General features: G+C 31.8%; 1 protein-coding gene across 1 annotated transcript in view; it reads right to left on the bottom strand.

The window, feature by feature from the left end:
* Positions 1-20,000, bottom strand: part of LOC148621367 (G protein-coupled receptor kinase 5-like) — a 38,611-nt gene that overhangs the window by 8,264 nt on the left and 10,347 nt on the right. Inside the window, exons 4-15 of the mRNA XM_088575613.1 lie at positions 18,418-18,495; positions 16,205-16,308; positions 15,033-15,125; positions 10,618-10,822; positions 9,911-10,101; positions 8,202-8,239; positions 7,142-7,231; positions 5,899-5,987; positions 4,794-4,913; positions 3,622-3,759; positions 2,107-2,244; positions 361-492 (exon numbers count right to left, since the gene is read on the bottom strand). Of these exons, the coding sequence (XP_088431739.1) occupies positions 361-492; positions 2,107-2,244; positions 3,622-3,759; positions 4,794-4,913; positions 5,899-5,987; positions 7,142-7,231; positions 8,202-8,239; positions 9,911-10,101; positions 10,618-10,822; positions 15,033-15,125; positions 16,205-16,308; positions 18,418-18,495 (1,416 nt within the window). The remainder of the gene's footprint in view (positions 1-360; positions 493-2,106; positions 2,245-3,621; positions 3,760-4,793; positions 4,914-5,898; positions 5,988-7,141; positions 7,232-8,201; positions 8,240-9,910; positions 10,102-10,617; positions 10,823-15,032; positions 15,126-16,204; positions 16,309-18,417; positions 18,496-20,000) is intronic.

Raw genomic sequence — 20,000 nt, forward strand, 5'->3', positions numbered from 1 at the left:
AAAACATACACAATGTATAACCCATCAAAGTGAAGCTGAGTAACAATGTTGATAGTTTGCATACAGAACAGATAAACACAAAACGGTAAAACAATACCACTAACCACTTGAGAAGGGATTGAATTTAAGGAATATTTCAACTATTCTATTTTAGCAAGTACCATAATAATCTAATAGCTAAATCTCAGTTTCATCAGTTATTTTGGTACTACACTTCTAAAATTTGCAACATCCCACAAGCAAATTTTAGCAAATGTAAATTATTTCTACTAGAAAAATGGAATTTTAACTGGAATTTAGCAAATTTAGAATTTCCCTTAAAACTCAATCATTGCTGAGCAATGTGCATAGTATACTCACCCTCTGTCTTCTAAATAATCTCTCAAGTAGCCCCCCTCTGTTTTCAGGAGGGGGTGGATCCTCTAAATCAGGTGATGGACCCCCTTCTGGACCAAAAACATTCAATTCTTTAAAACATTCTGTTTCTATCATCTGAAAACAAATGAAGAAATAATATTCACTGCACATTACTCCTGATGACTAACACATTTTCAATAAAAATCAGTGCTACTGTGAGAGAATTATTGTTTATATGGTACTTATTTTCATACTATGTTTAATGAGTTTGTCAAACTACAAAATTTGGTTCCCCATAAGAAATAAAATTCCATTAATTTGTATGTGGTTTTTGTCAAATCCACAAATTCAAGAATCTAATACCATTTTTCCCTAAACCAAGAAATTGGTTTGATAAATACAAGTACTTTCACAGTATTCAAACTAGATGTTGCATACAACTGGACTAATACCCTCTGCAGCCTGCTGAACCCTGTACATCTGGAGACCAATGTGAATATATCATTCATATTGGACACTTTATGGTGGATAGACTAAGCACTTTTGACACACTATTTTTTTTAGAACACAAAAACAGAATATGACTAATTCCTGACTATATGCAAATCTCCATATGATTATCTGAGTAGGGGTTGTGTATAATGCAGCAGACCAAGTTTTGCTGATTAATGCCTAAGTTCCAAAAGTCATCAATTCTACAATTTTTCTTCAAACAAAAATTTCTGACAAGATGCACATAACAATATGGCAATTTAACACCTAATTGAGTTCAGGACAATGCACGAGACCAAATTTTTCCTGATATAGTCCAAAAGCCATCTCCTACATTTTTTTGTCCAACCATAAATCCCTGACAATAAGCACATCTCCATATGATTATATACCATTCCACAAAGTTTCATTACAATTCTGCAAGTAATTGAGAAGCAATTGCAGACAACACATCGGACAAAGTATTGCTGAAAATGCTGTAGTTCAAATGCTCATCATTACTTACAATATTCACTTCTCAATATGGTAATTTAACACCCCATTACATCTCATAACAATCCTCAAATTATTTAGGAAAAGTTGTGGACAATGCTTTGCTAAAAAATGCTGGAGTCCAACAGCCGTCATTTCTACAATTTTTATCCAAACATAAATTCAAGACAGAATGCACATCTCCATCTGGTTATAAAACTACAAGCTGCTAAGAAAATAATTTGGACAGACAAACGGACAATCAGACAGACAGGGTGAAACGTAAATAACCCCATGAACTTTGTTTGTGGGGTATAATAATGAACATAATCTCTATCATCTCAAATACACATACCCATGTTTACCTAGCTGCTGGTAGAATATGAATAAGTCTAAGTCCAATAACCATAAAAAAAATTGTCGTACAAAAATGCTAGCATGAGATGATGAATTATATATCGAGTCAAACCACCATTATATATTTTTCAAAATTACTAGCCAGACTAAGAGGAGTTGCATCTACAGAGTTACGTTAACAGACAGATGGATATACAGACATATGGATGGAGGGACACATACTATAACAAAGTACTTTCCCCACACTGCATAAGGTGTACATACAACAAAAACAAATTCAAAGTCACTGACCCTAAATATTCTGATTAAACTTTCAGGAATATAAATAATCCACACCTGTCTAGCAGTAATTAATACCTTATTAGACAAAATAAATAAAGAACAAATCCATGCAATTAGCTTCCAATATCTAGTTATAGATATAAATACCTCTTGTTGCCAGGCATATGAAACACTGCCTGTATTGAATTTCTCATAAAACTTGTCATCAGTTGGATCAAGGTTAACTCCCTTCACTGTTGAAAATTGTTCTATATCTAAAACATCTTTACAATACACAGCACGCCTCTGAAATAGTTCATACAGAATGGTCAATACACTGAAAACTCCCATTCATAATTTATTAAATTGGATATGAAAAATTTAAGACAACTTCAATTAAAATGTTAACAACGAAGTCATTTTTGTACAAAAAAATAAGATTTTGATTTCTGACACTGACATGAAATCTAACAACACTGTTATAAAACTTTTAAACAGAGTAAATGGAATATCTGTTACCACTCCTAACTTACTGAAAACTATTCTAATCTGTAACCATTCCCAACTTACTGAAAATGGACTTGTTTTCCTGATACTTACAGCTCTTGGATGGTACAAACTACCCACTAACAATATATGCCATCCCCCCATTTCCCCATTGTCCCCATCCCAACTCCCTATTGAGAATTACCCATTCGCCATAGAAAAATCCCCATCCCCAAAATATTAAAATGGCAGCTAAGGGTTTTTAACATGAATTAAAATAAATTCTACATACCAGTTTTTAGTAGTTTGCAAAATAGTGAAAATTCCCAACAGAAACCATGTAAATTGTGGTCAAAAATTGCATACGTAGATGCCAACCCATTTTTGATACAATCAGTAAAAAAATATTGAGTTGTCTATAATTTGGCACTTTAGTCAGTCATCATCATAATAATTGAAATTGACATCTAAAATTTGTCATGGACGAAAATGTGCTTTGTTCACTATATGGAAACAATCAGATTTATATTAACATAGATCCACATCAATCGTGAAATCTGAACAAACTGCATGACCTGAATCACCATTGTGCTCACTTAAATAGTCTCTTCAAAGTGTCTAAATGATCAGAATACATCTTTGTAAACTGAGAACGGCTTGAACCAGAAACGATTGTAAATCCATAATCAGTAGACTGTTGACCATAGGAACGTATATTCTACCCAAAATTTGTAAAAATATCAGACAAATTGTAAAGATTGGTATCTACGTACACATTCCTGATAAAACTCTTACACAATTTTTCACTAACATTTTTACAGGAGCTTGTAGCACCTCAAGGAAGTACTGAGTATGCTCATAAAATAAGCAAAAAGGATCTACAGGTGATGCATCATTTAAAAACCTTTCACTACCAGGTTTGGTACATTACTTTTAAATGTAATTGATTACATCTTGAATACATGGAACAAAAAATGTCATCAATTACACTAGGATTACTTACAACTTCAGGTGTAATAGAGTACATGTGATTACTTTAATCAAAATAATCAGGATAAAATCATGATTACATATGATTACTAATGAAAATGTCATTGATTATAACTGATTTTGCTTCCCCAATCCCCGTTCACAACTGACGTGATCATGAAATTGGGGGTTCTTAAAATATGACATTCTAAAACTTCCTCAACTTACATCAGGAATAAAGGGGGGATCCTCAATGCCAGCCTCTAATCGTTTAAAATTGATTGTTTTGAAAAAAGGGTGGGCTTTAACTGCTTTGGCACCAGACTCTGAACAACCTAATCTGCTTCCTGGATCTTTCTGCAATAGCTGAAACATGAAAAAAGATAGTTTTCAGATTGTTAGATTCAGTTTTAATCAGGTACAAGAACCTGGTTATTAGTAGCATTTACATTTAATGTTCTTGAGTTCTAGTTTAGGCACTACTTATTTTTTAAAGGCTGTTACATTCACATGGACAAATTTGTGTGTAAAAACATAAATTTGCCATTTAATGTCTAAAATAATTACTGGCATCTATGAGAGATAATTTTGCAATGTGGGACACATCTTAACCCAAGTTTAAACTCAACAGGCAGAAGATGAAACTTGTAATACTGAGTAAAGTAGAAAATCAATACCTCGGAGTAGAATTTTTTTTAAAATTTCTGTTGAACTATAAAGTTTCTATTACTCTTATGTAACAGTCTTTCCAAAAAATGTGACAGGAAGTGATTTGTGCATGTCAAAAACCCACAGAAATCAAGTTTTATTTCTTATTCAGAATCATTTACATACCACATAACCAGTCTTAGTTTTTCATTTGGGTGTTGCACTTTTGAGATATATAGACTGTACATGAAATTACCATTTTGCAAGAGTCATCATTCATGATTTGGTATGATTTTAGTGTGAGATGAATGTATAGTTTTCTCAAAAGTACAGGTTTGAATTCAGAAAAGGCTATTGTGATAAAAACAATACATCATCAGAAACCGAAAAAAAATTGGTTCTTTGGTGATATTTTGTAGACCATGAATCACCAAAGACAGCATCTGGTGATATTTTGTAGACCATGAATCACCAAAGACAGCATCTGGTGTTATTTTGTAGACCATGAATCACCATAGACAGCATCTGGTGATATTTTGTAGACCAAGAATAACCATAGACAGCATCTGAATTTTGTATGACTGGTAGTTAAGTGTTCACTAAACTTTCAAAACAACTTCATGCAGTTTCCATACAAAGTTCAGGTTTCAAAGAAGAAAACTTACATTATTGTCAGGCTTAAGTAAGATATAAATGCTTAAATCCTGTCATAAGACTACCATAAGCAGGAGATAATCAACAGTGGGTCTTACCTGCTGACAAATATCACAACAGTCACTAGAAAATTTAGTTGAGTAAATTTCAGTTTCTTCCTTCACACGTCTGTCCACTTCCTCCCGCCGAACCTTTTCTTTTCTTGCCCTAAATGGACCCTGTAAAACCACAAATATGTATATTATTTCAAACATAAATAAAAGCTATATATATTAATTATTATTTGAAACATAAACAAAACCTATGTTTATTAGGTTCCTGCCTTCACATTTATCTTCTTTTGTTTTTTAATTTAACTAGGTCTTTATATACCCCAGCCCGAATTATTTTTGTATTCTTCAGTAACTGAAAAAACTGCCTTAAATGAACCATGAATAAACCAGAATCCTGTCTGACAAGATAAACAAAAATCATAAGTTATTTCAAAAGGGGATTTCCCTTAACTTCACAAAGAAGGGTCTCAAAATAGAACTTGCAATAATACAGCATTATTGGAACATTAAATGACACCCTGCCATGTTATCGTATGAAAAGGAGGATGGTAAAATGTTCAAAATGGCCTACTTCAAAAACATTTTTTTTTTTTATTTTGCTACAAAGTCAACTTAAACCTGTATTTTAGGGTATTTAACTACTGTGCAAAGTTTTAAAATATATCATTTATCTGTTCACAAGTTCTCATCTGGAAACTGTCATGGAAGGACAGATAGACTAAGAGCATGCAACTTTTCAAAGGATTTTACACAATACCTTGCCACTGCATGTGGTAGGGTATAAAAAATATAATTCAGTTAATTATAGTGACCATTTTATGAAAACATAAGGAAATATGATTCTCTACTAGGAATAAGTTCCCTTTTGCATATTTTATGAACACTTTTTCATGTGCAATTAAATTTTCTGTAGAACTATCTGAGTTTGTTCTATAAGATAACAGGGAGAATTGTTTGTGCATAACCTCAATTAAAAGGAAATTAAATAATAATACATTATCAGAGCATTTAACATTTTATAACTCTAATTCTGGCCAACTTATTTCTTGCACTCTGTTTAGTCCATTGAAGGAAAACTGGCCAATCCGTAATATTACAAGCAAAATTCTCATCGTTTCAAACAAGTGATTAAGAAAAAAGGAGTACTTACCTTTCCTTCTATCATTTCATATATTATACAACCTAATCCCCACCAATCAGGACTAAATGAGTATCTTTCATTTTTAACTACTTCAGGGGCTGAAAAAGAACAAAACATGCAATATTATGGCTATAAGCTGGGAATTTCTGGACACAACAAATTACACATCACAGCTTTAATTTCAATTAGTTCTTTTCCAATAAATTTCAGCAAGAATGTTAGAGTATTATACAAGACTAAGACAACTAGCATTACATTTTCTATTACAGCCGGAGTTCATCTTGGTTGAAATCTAGGTTGAGGAAAGATTGAAGAAAACTGGTTGTGTTTCGAAATTTTCAAATATTTCTAATGCATATAGCCAACAATACTTTATCATCACCAATGTTACATTCAATTTTTGTTTATTTCAACTTGACTTTCTACTTAAACATCTATTAATGTGGGTATTCTTAGAAACAAAACATGTACTCACACTAAGCAAGTACATAGACACAGGGCCAAAAAATAAATAAATTTCATTCCTTAAAAAATCCTAAGAAAGCAAATTTATCAGATCCAGTTACAAGTTTACATTCAGGGTTTGGAATGAAAAGTAGAACTATATTTCATGAAATCAGACCATTTCAGTTAAACTGCTAGATTTTAATTCTATCTAATTACACAGACCAGATTTATCAGGTCAACAAAAATGCAGAAAATGGCAAAATTGGAAGTTAACAGAAAAAAAACGAATCATAGTTGTAAAATCTGGATTAGAAAAGTGGAATTACATTTTTTAAAGCAGAAGAAAATAAGGTCTTATTAAAGATTTTAAATTTTTGACATCAGGGTTTTGTACAATTATAAGAAACAAGAAACAAACCTTGGCGGTGACCCATTTAATTCAAGTGAAAATACAAGTAAAAAAGAATAATTATAAAATCAGTTTAATTATCCCATCCCGTGAAGTCATTCAAGTGTCATCTGGCTTAAATAATCCCATGAAATGAGGACAAAGACCAGATGTAATTGTAAAAACAAACCTTGGCGGTGACCCATTTAATTTGTAAACATCTGTTCTTAAAAAAGGATAAATCATAAAATACACATGTACAAGGTAACAGTTCTAATCCAAAATTCTCAATCAGATTGGTCACGATTTTTGCATTAATAGAAACATCAGAAAAATTTCTGAATTTACAATAAGAATTCCCATTTTGCTCGCTTAAATGGAAAACAATCAATGCTGTCAGACTACAAATATACTAACCCATGTAGCCTACTGTTCCCACACGGCCTTTAATTGTCTCCCTTTCAGGGACCTCTTCAGCCAGGCCAAGATCTGATATTCTAACATGACCTACAAATCAAAATGAAATTGTATTAAACTCTAATTACTGTGAAGGTACTTATATTCGGGGAGACCAATTTTCATGGATCAGGAAAAAAACACAACTTCGTGGGTTCTTAAATTTGTGGTTTTGAAGTTTACAGTATACACATCAACGGGAATCCCTTATTCATTTGGAACCAAATTTCATGGTTTGGTCTACCCATGAAAACCACCAAAATTAGTACCCCACAAATAATAGTACTTTCACAGAAGATGACAAACAATTCTTCAATTTGCTTACTTACGATTAAACCAAAAATGTGTCAACAGGAGTTTAAAGGCACCTCCTTTCTGATGGAGGGGAAGTTAATTATTAATGAACTTAAAACTCAATAGCAATATATATCACATTATGGATTTTATGTTTAGTAAATATTTTTTATGAAATGTTACATAATGCAATCAACCCTAAAAAAAAATCAAACTCAATATTCTTATTACTTAGTGGTATTTGATGTATATTTTATTATATATAGATAGCAATGTTTTATCGAATGTTCCCAGTGAAATTAATTGGGATAATTCACAATGTGAAATCAATTGGGTCATTTTTTCATTCTTGGACTTTCTCCCATCAAAATGTCACAACTTTGATATTAATCCGCAGTTCACAAAATTCATGTCGAAAACATCAATAAACTATGAAGAAAATCTATATAATAAATAGGATAATCTATTGGGAATCATGAATAACCAAAATATGATCACTCATGCCAACAATGCTTGAGAATTTAACTCACGCACGGAACAAGTTTTGCACACTCATTAAATCTAGGTGTTCATTGGCACATGTGACAATATTTTGGTTATTCACTCTTTCCAATTGATTATCCTATTATTAATATATGCCCTCTATCTATAAAGTGTATGCTTTATATGTCACAAGATGACAAAAAAATACCATTAGAGAACAAAATAATCCATATAATCTGCTTACCATTGTCATCTAGTAATATATTTTCTGGCTTTAAATCTCTGAAAATAGAAAAAGTAACTGATTTTATTTAAACGAAATATGGAATAACATCAATACAAAGACAGTTGTATTTCATCAATATTGTTTTACAAATTCCTCTTTTCTTGTAGAAACCTCTTACAGAGAATATAATGACAGGATAGAGTTGGTCTTTTCTTGATTAATTGACAATCACACAATGGATGGTCTTAGGAGAATTAAAAGAATATTTGTATTTTCAGTGGGTGTTTCTAGAAAAGCAGAGGACGCTTACCCTACCGGTGCACCTAGTCCATGCTCCCAGTTTTTAGTGGAGTCCGAGTTGCTCAATTGCTTTCGTTACTTTGTATGTATTATTTTAGTTACTTTGTGTTCTGTGTTGTGTATGTCTGTTTTCCATGTTTGGTCTTTGTCCTTTGATTACATTCTTTTGATTACCACTGGAATCTTGGTTCCCTTGATTACTCTTTCTATCATTCCATAGGTTTGATTGAAAGTTTTAACCTCCTTGTCAATTGTCTAGTTAAGTACCTAAAGAAGCTCATCAGGTGATAGTCATTTAATCAAAGGAAGACCCTGTTGTTACCTGCTGTAAAACCTACGGACTCAACTTCTCATGAAATCTTTCTTCGTCAGTTTGAATTCATTTTGACCAAGAGTAAATTAAACACCTGCTGAAACTGGACAAATCCTTCAACAGGATTCAGTGTAAAAGGTTTCAGTATACATCTGGTTTCATTTCGAAATCAACAAGGGAAAGTAAAATGTAAAAGACGCAATTAAGTACTGTAAAAGTATTAATTATCGTAGTAAATATAAAATCGTGAAAATTGGTACCTGCAAAATTTAATTTTAAACAATATAACCCTTGTCAATTTTTAAACTGTTAATATATTTAACTTTGAATATAAAATAACTTGAGAGAATATGCAAAAATCTGCCATAAGAAAATTAATACTTTTACAGTATCACATAATATCCACTGCGCCATAAATATCAAATAAATACACTGAGAGCCATTACGTAAACATTTAAATAAGCTACAATTTACCCTTTATATAATATGAGGCAGGTGCAACATGTAAGAGGACAAAGTTGAATATACAGACATATTTAAAAATTTTCTTGACACATTTCGAAATCATGATAGTTCATTTTACCTGTTCATGCTTCTTGACACCTCTTATCATTAATATATGAGAATATGAGAATATGGTATTACTTAATGATCATACTTTGGACTTTCTGGCTAAAACCAGAAAGACCTACTCTTAAGGCATGTTGGAAAGGAAAAAAAGCATCTGAATTTAAATGATTATTGGACCATATAATAAATGCTTTTTAGTGAAGAAGATACAAAAATACAGAACTTTGTATGGCAAGCTCAAAAAAGAGTGCTTCCAAGTTATGACTTAAGGAGGTTGACCTATGGTAAGGGATACTCTTGAAATCAGTGATATGTTTGTATCATTTTCAATTTCACCAAAGCCTCTCAAGCTTTCTTTTGAAGCAGAATAAAATCAATCCAAGTTAAACAGATGCTTAAATGATATTGATGTAAAATGCTGAATACAAACGTTCCAATGATTTTAAGAGTTGTGTCCCTTACCCTAGGTCTACCTCCTTAATTCGCATATTATACTATAATGAGGACTTCGTCCTCAATGAATAAGAGGTGAAAAATAATATACCTGTAAACAATGCCCTTTGAGTGGAGGTCAGCTAGACCACAGGTAATCTCAGCTGCATAGAAAACAGCCCTTTCTTCTTCAAAGCCAGGGTTGCCCATATTGTGTATGTGGAATTTCAGATCACCACCATTCATAATGGTTAACACTAAACATAGTGCATCTTTTGTTTCAAATGCATAGGCTAAATTGACCTGTCAAAACACATTTCAATTTTAGCACGCAGTAAAAATTTTTAAATATGCATAATTTTTTTTATAAGGAAACTCATTTTGTAAATCATGAATTCTTTGTATAAACAGTATAAATGTACTTTCTGCATAATTTGATTTTTGTCTCAAGTGAATTCTGTTTATAGAAAAGTAGCATCAGTAACATTGTATGCATAAAGGTGGTTTGAAATATGAATGGCTCCAAACTGTTCTATCAGAAATGATGTGTAATTCAAAATTGATTGTTTAAGCATTTAAAGAAGACACAAACATGGTGTTTATTGAAGTGTTGCCTATTCCCTCTGACAGCAAACCTTTTCCACAATGTTATTATTTGAACACAAATAGCCCCCTTCCTTCATAGGCAAAGCCTAAAATCCCATTAAATAAAAATATAAGCTTTTACATGAAAACAGAATGTCTCTACAACATGTGCCTTCAGACATTCTGGAAGCAGCAAAATACAGTAATACGATCACACAATAACAATATACTTACAACAAATCTAGAGTTTATTTTTTGAAGAATCTGCTTTTCATTCAAAGCCATTCGTTCTCCATTTCGCTTCTTTATTCTCTTTTTCTCCAACTTTTTACATGCATACATTTTTCCTGTAGCACGAACTTGGCATGCACACACTTCCCCAAATCCACCCTTCCCTAGCACTCTGTACATTCGAAATGTATTCTTGGTAACTGGTTGCCTGAAACAAAAAATAAGTTTTTATTTTCAAGAATGAAAAAAATTCCTTAAACCAATGGCATATACATGTAGGCCACCATAGAAAGTAAGAGAGAATTTGACAACTTAATTTGATCAAAACATATTGCAATACTGGTCAATAGTCAGGACACTCCATGTTTGACATCATGTTACTTCTTTGTACAAACAAGCTTGTTTTCAATAAACCAGTACAAACCAAACTTCACCGTTTCTACATCCAGTCTGTCTAGTTTATTGTCTGAGATAACCCCACCACCCCCCCACCCCCACACCCCCGAGTATGAATCAATAATGGAATAAAAATGTGTGGTTCATGTGAATTGAAACATATAATGGAAAGCACCCCCAGTCTTGTCATTGATGTTAACATAATGTTTGTACAATTGTTTAGTGAGAGACTGATAAAAGCTTACATTTAAAGTGAGTACTACTGTGTGTTGAAGGATTGAGGCATACATTTTACCTGACCCCTCTTAAAATTAGACTCACTGGAGGTAGATATTTGGGCAAGGAGGCAATCAAATTCACAAAAAAATAATTTTTAAAATTTTAAGATTATTAGAATACAAAAATTGTCACAAATTATTTTGTTTATGTGCCTCAATTTATTTTTTGTGTACTTTAATGCCTTGAAAATTAGACCTCAAAAATGGAAGAGAGAGATCTACAACTAGAAACCTTCAAACAGAACACATAAAGGCTTGCTTGATTTTATAACATTGATGCTGAGTAAGTTTTCAAAAAAGTCATGCATATTCAAGCTATGATCAAACCATCAGCTATAAAATACACTGTAAGATCATTATTAGGGAACAAATACATGTAGCTTTATTACTAATGGGCAAAGCCTATAAAAAGATACATGATGCTGGAAATTATGTATTTTCAAATCAGGTGGGTCATTTTTTTTTTGTTTCTAAGTTCATGTAAATGTAGTTGTCAAAATGAACAAGCTACTTTAGGCACATTCATATAACAGTGTCTCACCTTTCTTTACTGCAGCTTTTTATTAAATAATATAAAACAAAATGTTAAGTCTGAGATTTTTTACAGCTAAATCAATGCTTCCATTCACCTCAATCCAACCTCTTTTATCCAGTTTAATCCAAATTATCAATGCAAAATTTCCATTCATGAAGGTTAGCCTATAAACTGCTTATAATGATCACAATGTGCTAATTGATTTAAAGATCATAATTTGATCCCTGCAAGAGAAAGCGTCATGATCACCATGTAGAGAGCAGATGTCTACTAGACTTGACATTTAAACAAATGTAACTTTAGCAAGCGTAAAGGTAATGCAAAAAAACTAGCAGCTTTTTCTTTTTTATTTTAGGACTTATAATCGGAAGGAGTGTTGAGCCACCAATAGCCCTTAGGAAAAGGTTTAAGGTTTAGTCTAAATATTAGTAATATATAATACTAATAGACTGTAATTGATTCAAACAACTCCTAGACTTGTGAAATTTAACAACCAAAAAATTCTATTTCCATGAATATGTGGTAGCTTCAGGGTAGCATTTGGGTTTTGACAGTCCAAGAATTCAGATACAAAAGAAAACTTTTCGAGGGTCCAAGAATTTAGATAGAAAACCTTTTTGATTTGTGTCAGTAAACAATTTTTTTATTTAGCCAAGGGCCCAGTGGCCCAGGCCCCTAAAATCTGCCTCAGGGTGTTGTAGTGTTCTGTTTATTTTTGGGTTCTAAGACATATCTAAATAGTCTGAAGTGGATGAGCGTTTTTTGTTATGTAATTGCATTATAACAGGATATTCTTTTTACTAGACATTGATTCAGATGATTTAGGACTTAACAAAAAAAAGTTTTCATATCATTTAAATTTTTTTTTCGGGCCACTGAAAAGTCATTCCGATTTCCAATTTTTGTAACTTTGGAAGTCTGAATGGCTCCTGTCTGAAAAAGATAACCGTGAAGGCTGAGTAAACCGGTCAAAAAAATAGTTACAAGTACATACACAAAATGTATATTTCTTCTGTAAGATGTATCTTGTTATAGGTCAACTCAACTAATTTTAGGTCATTCCTTATCTTATTCAAAGGTGCCTTGAAAACTGTTTTACTGCTAAACCAATCAAACAATAAAAAATAAAAGTTTCTTCCTCATCATTTTTCTAATAGTGAATAATATAAAAAACCTTAGCATATTTATGGGCACAATAAAAAGGTAATAAATGACATGAGAACTAAGAAATTAAGTCTTTAATTTAAATGGTACCAATTTTAGTTCTGTGAGTATTATGCCATCGTAATAAACCATGCCAATGATCTTAACAATTAAAATCTGAGAAACTGGATTAAAGTGGCCGTTACCAAATACACAGATCTTATGTACAAGTACAAGCCTAGTCATGTTTCAATTTAGTTTCATGAAGAAATTTCATGTTTTTTTTTTGTTTTTTCAATGCATCAATTATTAAAAAATCTGGTCAAAATACTGCTAATAGACAAAGAACAGTCCCAACCTTCAGATGTCTGAAAATGAGACAGGGTAACACCAGGACAACAATTTCACCCAAATTGTCCCGTTAAGTGAGCCCTATAGATTTGCCAAAACTTAGGTTTGTGTTACAGCATTGGCGACTTGATTGTGTAACTTATTAAATAAATAAATGTACATGTTGATTCACGAATGAAAATCATGCCTTGGAATGTAACCATGCTATATTCACATATTTACTTAATCAATATCTTAAATATACATGTACATGTAGTCCTGGCTGTCTTTTGATAGCTACCAAATGATTTTGGCATTTAACACGATTATGCCATCTTCTCCAAATGTTTGCTATTATTTTATAAACTAGAAAACAAAACGTGAAACCAACAAAAAACATAAAGTATCAAAATAGGAAGAGAGCACACATTAAAATCATAGGCTCCAAGTAGCCTGCATCACTCACCCATTTCATTTTTCCCCTTTCAAGGGCAATAACTCTAGCACTGAGTTGTCCTACAATTTCCACCCTATCACAGATTTTGTGAGCCTATCGTAAGGATCATTTGATCAATTTAAAGTTTTTCTCAATCTATTATAGTTTTCAAGATATTAGCTAAAATCTGCAAAAAACGTACATTGTAGTTTTCTGCCTTCAAAGGGCAATAACTAACGAACAGCCCTCCTACAACTTTGATACAATAAAAACATTTTTTAGGCCTTATTAGAAGGATCATTTCATCAATACAAAAAAAATTTTTTTCAATCTATTATAGTTTTCAAGATATCTGAAAACATTTCTCTTGCCTTTCAAGGACAATAACTCTATGAAGAAGTTGTACAACTTCAACCTAAGGGAGACTTTTCTAGAGCTCTCTAAGCATTTTCCAATGTCTATTAAAGGTTTTGAGAAATATGAGAAATTGGCTACTTCACCCTTGTGATCTGAACATAGTAATACCGACCATGTTTAATCCTTGATATTCTTCATCAAAACAATATTCAAAATAAGTCCCATAAGGTATGCTGGTGACCAAGTTTGGTAATAATCCACTGAGTGGTTTTAGAGGAGGTTTTTAAAGAAAAGTTAATGACAACAGATGATGGCAAACACCAAGTGATGGCAATGGCTCACATGGAATTAGGCCAGGTGAGCTCAAAAGAAATGAAACAATTAAAAAGTAGAACTCTGAACATAAGCAAAAGGATAATCATATTTGATTAACAAATTTCATACTTCATGTAAATCAACAGTACAAATGCTCAAGACTACATTGCAAATCCTGTTCATATTTTGGGAGATATTCTTTATCAGTTTTCTTGATAATAATTTTTCATACATACATGTACAAAATGTACATCTATATAAATATTTACATGTGAATTTTTTGGAAAATTTTGATAATAGAAATCAAAGAAACAAAGAAACATAAAATTAAGTGTGTATTTTTGAAGCAGTATATATTGTTTTCTTTCCCTGGACCTATGAAATAATTTTATTGCCAGAAGGAAATCAAACATTATTTTATTCATTTAAAATTTTTCTAGCTTGCCAAGTTGACCAGCATTGTTTCTCAGTCATATAAAAATCGCTCTCTTCACTTTCCCCACACTTGATTTGATTTGATGAAGACTGTGGAAGCAAATAAAACTTTAATTTTAGCCCAATGAATCAATTTGGTGAGGGAAGAACAGCTTTTGAGAGATAAATAATAGCTACTAAACACAGTACTTACTGTTCTAAAAATTTCCATTGTAAGTATCTTTTGAAATAAAATGATTCCAGAAACTCTAAGAACGGATCTTTCCGTAAGTACTCTGTAACAACTCTGAAAATACATATGTAATGACAAAATGACTCATTGCATTCAAAAGTGAATATTTTGATATCATCAAATGAACTACCATTCCTTTTGTTTTGGGACATCAGAAGGTCAATGTTAGAATTCTGGTTCTGTAATTGGTAAATAATTTTTGCATGAGTTGGTTTCATTTGTCTCTAACATAACCCAAATTTTAAGGTTAGGACAACTTTTTGTTAGATTATTGAAAATGGTCCTAAGGAGTATGATTAGCACTCAGAGGACACAAAACTTCCACACATAGGTATGGAAATCTATTTTATAGCAGGATCCACAATTCAAAAATTCAGTCTGTATTATAGGGTTTTCATATCATGAAACAAACTACATGCACATGTTTTCATATTCATTATAATTGAGACCTGCTCAATAAGTTCATGTCTATGAATATCTTTATTTAACATGAAATAGTAAAATGCAATATCATGAATGTCTTATTGTTTGTGGGGGTACAAATTATCATGATTTTGGTTGGTTTGACAAATAAAGAAATTTGATTCCTATTTCCAATTCATTTGTAAGACACAGCTGCCAAATCCACAAATTCAAGAATCTACAAACTGACAAATATTTCCATACTTAAACCAAGAAAATCGATACCCAAAAAATAAAAGTACTTTCACAGTATGGTTACAGTACTACTTTTAAATGCTGGAATCAATAAGAATTAGGAAAAAAATGAAAAATAATGAATCATGCTCATTAAAAACACAGGAATTTGACAATGTGGGCACATAGTTTAAAGTCTATTGAAGAAGAATACTTAGATGTATCAGAGGATGCAGAAAAGTGAGTTCATAATTTCAACAGAATGAAAAGGGGAAAAGCTAATTATCTCCCTTTGATAATGAAACGCCAAAATATTTCGTATCATATTTACCTCCAATTATTGACACTTAAAAAAAGAAAAGAATGCTGTTTCTGCATTTCAAAAAAAAAATTGCTTAAGATTTCAGGAAGAGACTTTTGTGTTTTTTTTTCACCATGATCCACCAACTTCCTGATTCTCACAAAGAACAGCAATTAAAAAAATTTAAAATACTCACTCTACACAGGAGGTAAAGAGGTCCTTATTAGCACTATTATCTGCAATAGCCTCCTTTATTTTTGAGACCTGGAGACCATTCAAATGACTAACATAGTCAGGAGACTGAAAAACAAAAAAACAAAAAAAACGAAGATATTAAATACAAAATGTAAAAATTAATCACATATAATCACAAGGCTTCCACATTTTTGGCTGGTGGTTTAGAGTCTATCCAGAAAGTCAATATGAGGTGGTTAATGGCTGTTTTCCACCATTATAAACAATGTGGAACATACACAAAAACTTGATATTACTAAGAACCAAGGAGGAATATATGATACATCATAATGCAATTCTATCTGGTTTTTGGTTACCATCCACAAACCCTAATGTCTTCCATGTTTTCACAGTGATTTTCAAACCCTTATTTCGAGCCTGAATTTCAGCCCCATTTTCTAAAGAGAAATATGCTCCAAATTTCCCAAATTTAAGCAGTGAACATGAAAATTTTATACTGCACAGTTAATAGGAGCTACACAATGTAGATATTCAAAAAGCATGGAAAATGGAGAGACTGTAAAAGCTATAAACCAAATATAAAAGACAATGAGAATACTCTCTACTTACATGAAATATGTATTTTAAGATAAAAAGCAGAACCCTAAAATTGATTTATCTCCCTTTGAAGTCTTCCAACGATAATTATATTCCTACATACATCAATGCTTTATACTACAAAGTATGCCTAACTTTCAAATAAAATTTCATCTGAATTATTTTATTTAGGAGTACACTTTAATACAAGAAATGTGGACTGAGGGATGAAAGACTACTTAAGATTCCTGCTAATCCCCATACTTTGTGGTGGGTACAAAAAAGGCATGTACCCTTGTACATTCAATATTGTATTTACAATTTTGATTGTCTGTTCAAAATGGTGAAATTAAAAAAAAACAAAAAAAACAGGGTTACGGTTAGAGAACTAATATCCTCTTAATAGCACTAATCTGTATTTAAAAGATGTAAAATTCTATCACTCATCTTCACAAGTTACAATGTTTGTAAAAACCCAATACCATTTGTATAAATGTTTAGAGCTCACAGCACTTACCCATATACAAGTAATAAACTACCTGATACATCATAAAAGAAATGGAGTTTTTATGAGGGTATTGATTAGGGGAGATCTGAGATAAACCATTGTGCCAGTTTTGCTGAACAGTGAGTTATATACATTGTACAAGACTGTAAGTGCAGCTTGACTGATTGTTTAGAAAGTAATGAAAATGGTCATTTACTTTTAGATAAAAATGTTTTCTATTATAAGTACAGGTACATGTACCTCATGTCAATAGGCATTTTCTTGACTACTGAAGAGGTAGTAATGGAGGAGATATAAATTTAACTTTAAGGATATTTTTATCATTTAAAAGTTTTTTTAATAGTGAATGTTCAAAATTAAAGGTCAATGGTTGCCCCATCATTTCTACTGTAATAATGTAACTGGGTGCAGAATGCAACAATATGTATCAAAATTTGAGAAAAACACTTCAGGCATTGCTATGCCTAGCATCATGTCACAACATGAGACAATAAAATATCAAGAGGAGTGAAAAATAAACTATAGGTACAACAAACAAACTTTGTCCAGATTGCAGATTAACCCAAACCATAGAGATCTATGGTGTGCATCCTATAGAGCTATTATCCTAATTCAATATAAGCATTTAATACTAATCATGAACAAAATCATCTGATTCCTGTGAAAATACTATTGTTACCAATTTTTTTGTGGTCATCGTGGGAGGCCAAACCATGAAATTTGGTTAATAACCAAAAAGAAGATTACCATTGATGTGTATAGTGAAATTTTCAAACCCACAAATTCAAGAATCCACAAACTTGCGTTTCTTTCCTTATCCACATATTAAAGTGCTTTCACAGTAAATCATAAACAGTGAAGCCTAAAACATCAGAACCCAAACTGTAAGCAAATCTTATAAAAAGTTATCCCCCTCTGTTCCCAACTAAAGTAAACTTGAGAAATTGAATCCCAAAATACATGTTTGTATATCAAACATGTACCTATGAAGCTTCTTTCAAAGCATCAAGTGGCTATGAGTGAAGTGCATTCTGAACAAGTGTTAATTAAATATCTGCCTTAACCAAGCCAAATATTCATTGGAAAACAGGTTAAATTCATTGTAGCAATATATGAATGATTATACACACCGATGTATCTAAATAATTATCAAATATACTTCTGGCATCTGTAACTCTCTTCTCAGCAGGGCTGACTTCAAACAGTGACTGAAAAGAAATATTAATTCATATTATCAACTGTAAAAAAAAATGATAAGGAAAATGTAAATCACTAATACTTGACCTACAGTTCACACCAGAGCATTTACATGCAATACTCTCTCCCTAAACCAATATACTCAGTTTACATTGTACAAGGTAGCACAATGATACATTTAAATGTAGGGGTGTAAGTTTGAGCCCTGTTCTTTTTGTTGGATTCCATTAAGCACACTGTGTTGTAGATTAGGGAGAAAACACTGAACTGTGTGTGAGTAATAACAGCTTGAAAATTCAAATGGTTGTACAGCAAAAATATTTCCTATTTTTGAATTCAGAGCTCTTCGTCTTTACAGTGAAAATACAATCCTGTTCAAATGAAGTCCAACTTCATGGTATTCACTGTTCAAGGGTATAAAATAGAAATGTTTTGCCAACCAGCTATACATGTACCAAAGTCAAGACAGAATCCTGATGAAAATAGAATATAATGTGATAACTATAATATCAAATGAGGAAAACTTGTCAACCAAAGCCATAACTCAATATCAAAATGGATGCCATTTCAATGTGGCATGTTTTTATTGCTGCAAATAGTCCAGTCATACATGTATGATCATTCAAAGCATATAATATAAACATATCTTCATTTTAGGTATACCGGTACTGTAAATATATTAATTTCTGCGGGTGCTAATTTTCCGCAGATTCTGTCAAATGAACATATTCGTGGATATCAATTTTTGATGTTTCAAAAATGATTACTGTTCTATTGTCAAAACTAAATTATGAGGGTACTATTTTTTGCGTTTTTTTTGGTCCACCACCAAAATAGTGATAAATTAGTACACTGCAAAAGTTAATACAGAGTATCTCTAATACCCCAACCCACTTAAAGACAACATAAGAGCATTATCATTTCAATGTAGGCCATGTATTGAACAGTACCCATTTCTTTTTTTTTTCTTTTTTTTTCATTCTTTTTTTGGTTAATGAATTTACTAGATTAAGAGAAAATTGCTCCAAGAACAAAATCACTTGGTCTGTAAGTACTTGTAATAAAATACTTATACCAGTATTTAGAAATTATTTACACACATCAAGACCAAGAACAAGGATAAAACAGCTTAACTTGTTCTTCATTAAATTTTCCGCTGACTACTAAATACTGGTACATGTACATGTATATGAAATATTTAGAACAAGCTATAATAAAGCAGTGCCAATTACATGTATCATTACTACCAAATACCTATGTAAATGAATTTAAATGTCACAAAGTGAACATAATATGACTTTTGGTATAGCAATTAGCTAATTCTATACTGTATCATTATATGAATAAAAGTCTGAAATTGGTTTAATATTTGTGCTAATAAAAATTGCTTGAATTTTTTTCAACTGAGACAAGAAAGAATTCCTTTGAAGATATTAGAACATTATCGTATTTTAATTCACTATCTTTCAATTTCAAGCAAAGAATACCATCCTTTTTTACAATTTGATTTTTTGCC

This window comes from Perna viridis, chromosome 3 (genome assembly GCF_037379345.1).
Source record: "Perna viridis isolate PV_CMFRI_1.1 ecotype Kerala chromosome 3, ASM3737934v1, whole genome shotgun sequence".
Taxonomy (NCBI): Eukaryota; Metazoa; Mollusca; class Bivalvia; order Mytilida; family Mytilidae; genus Perna; species Perna viridis.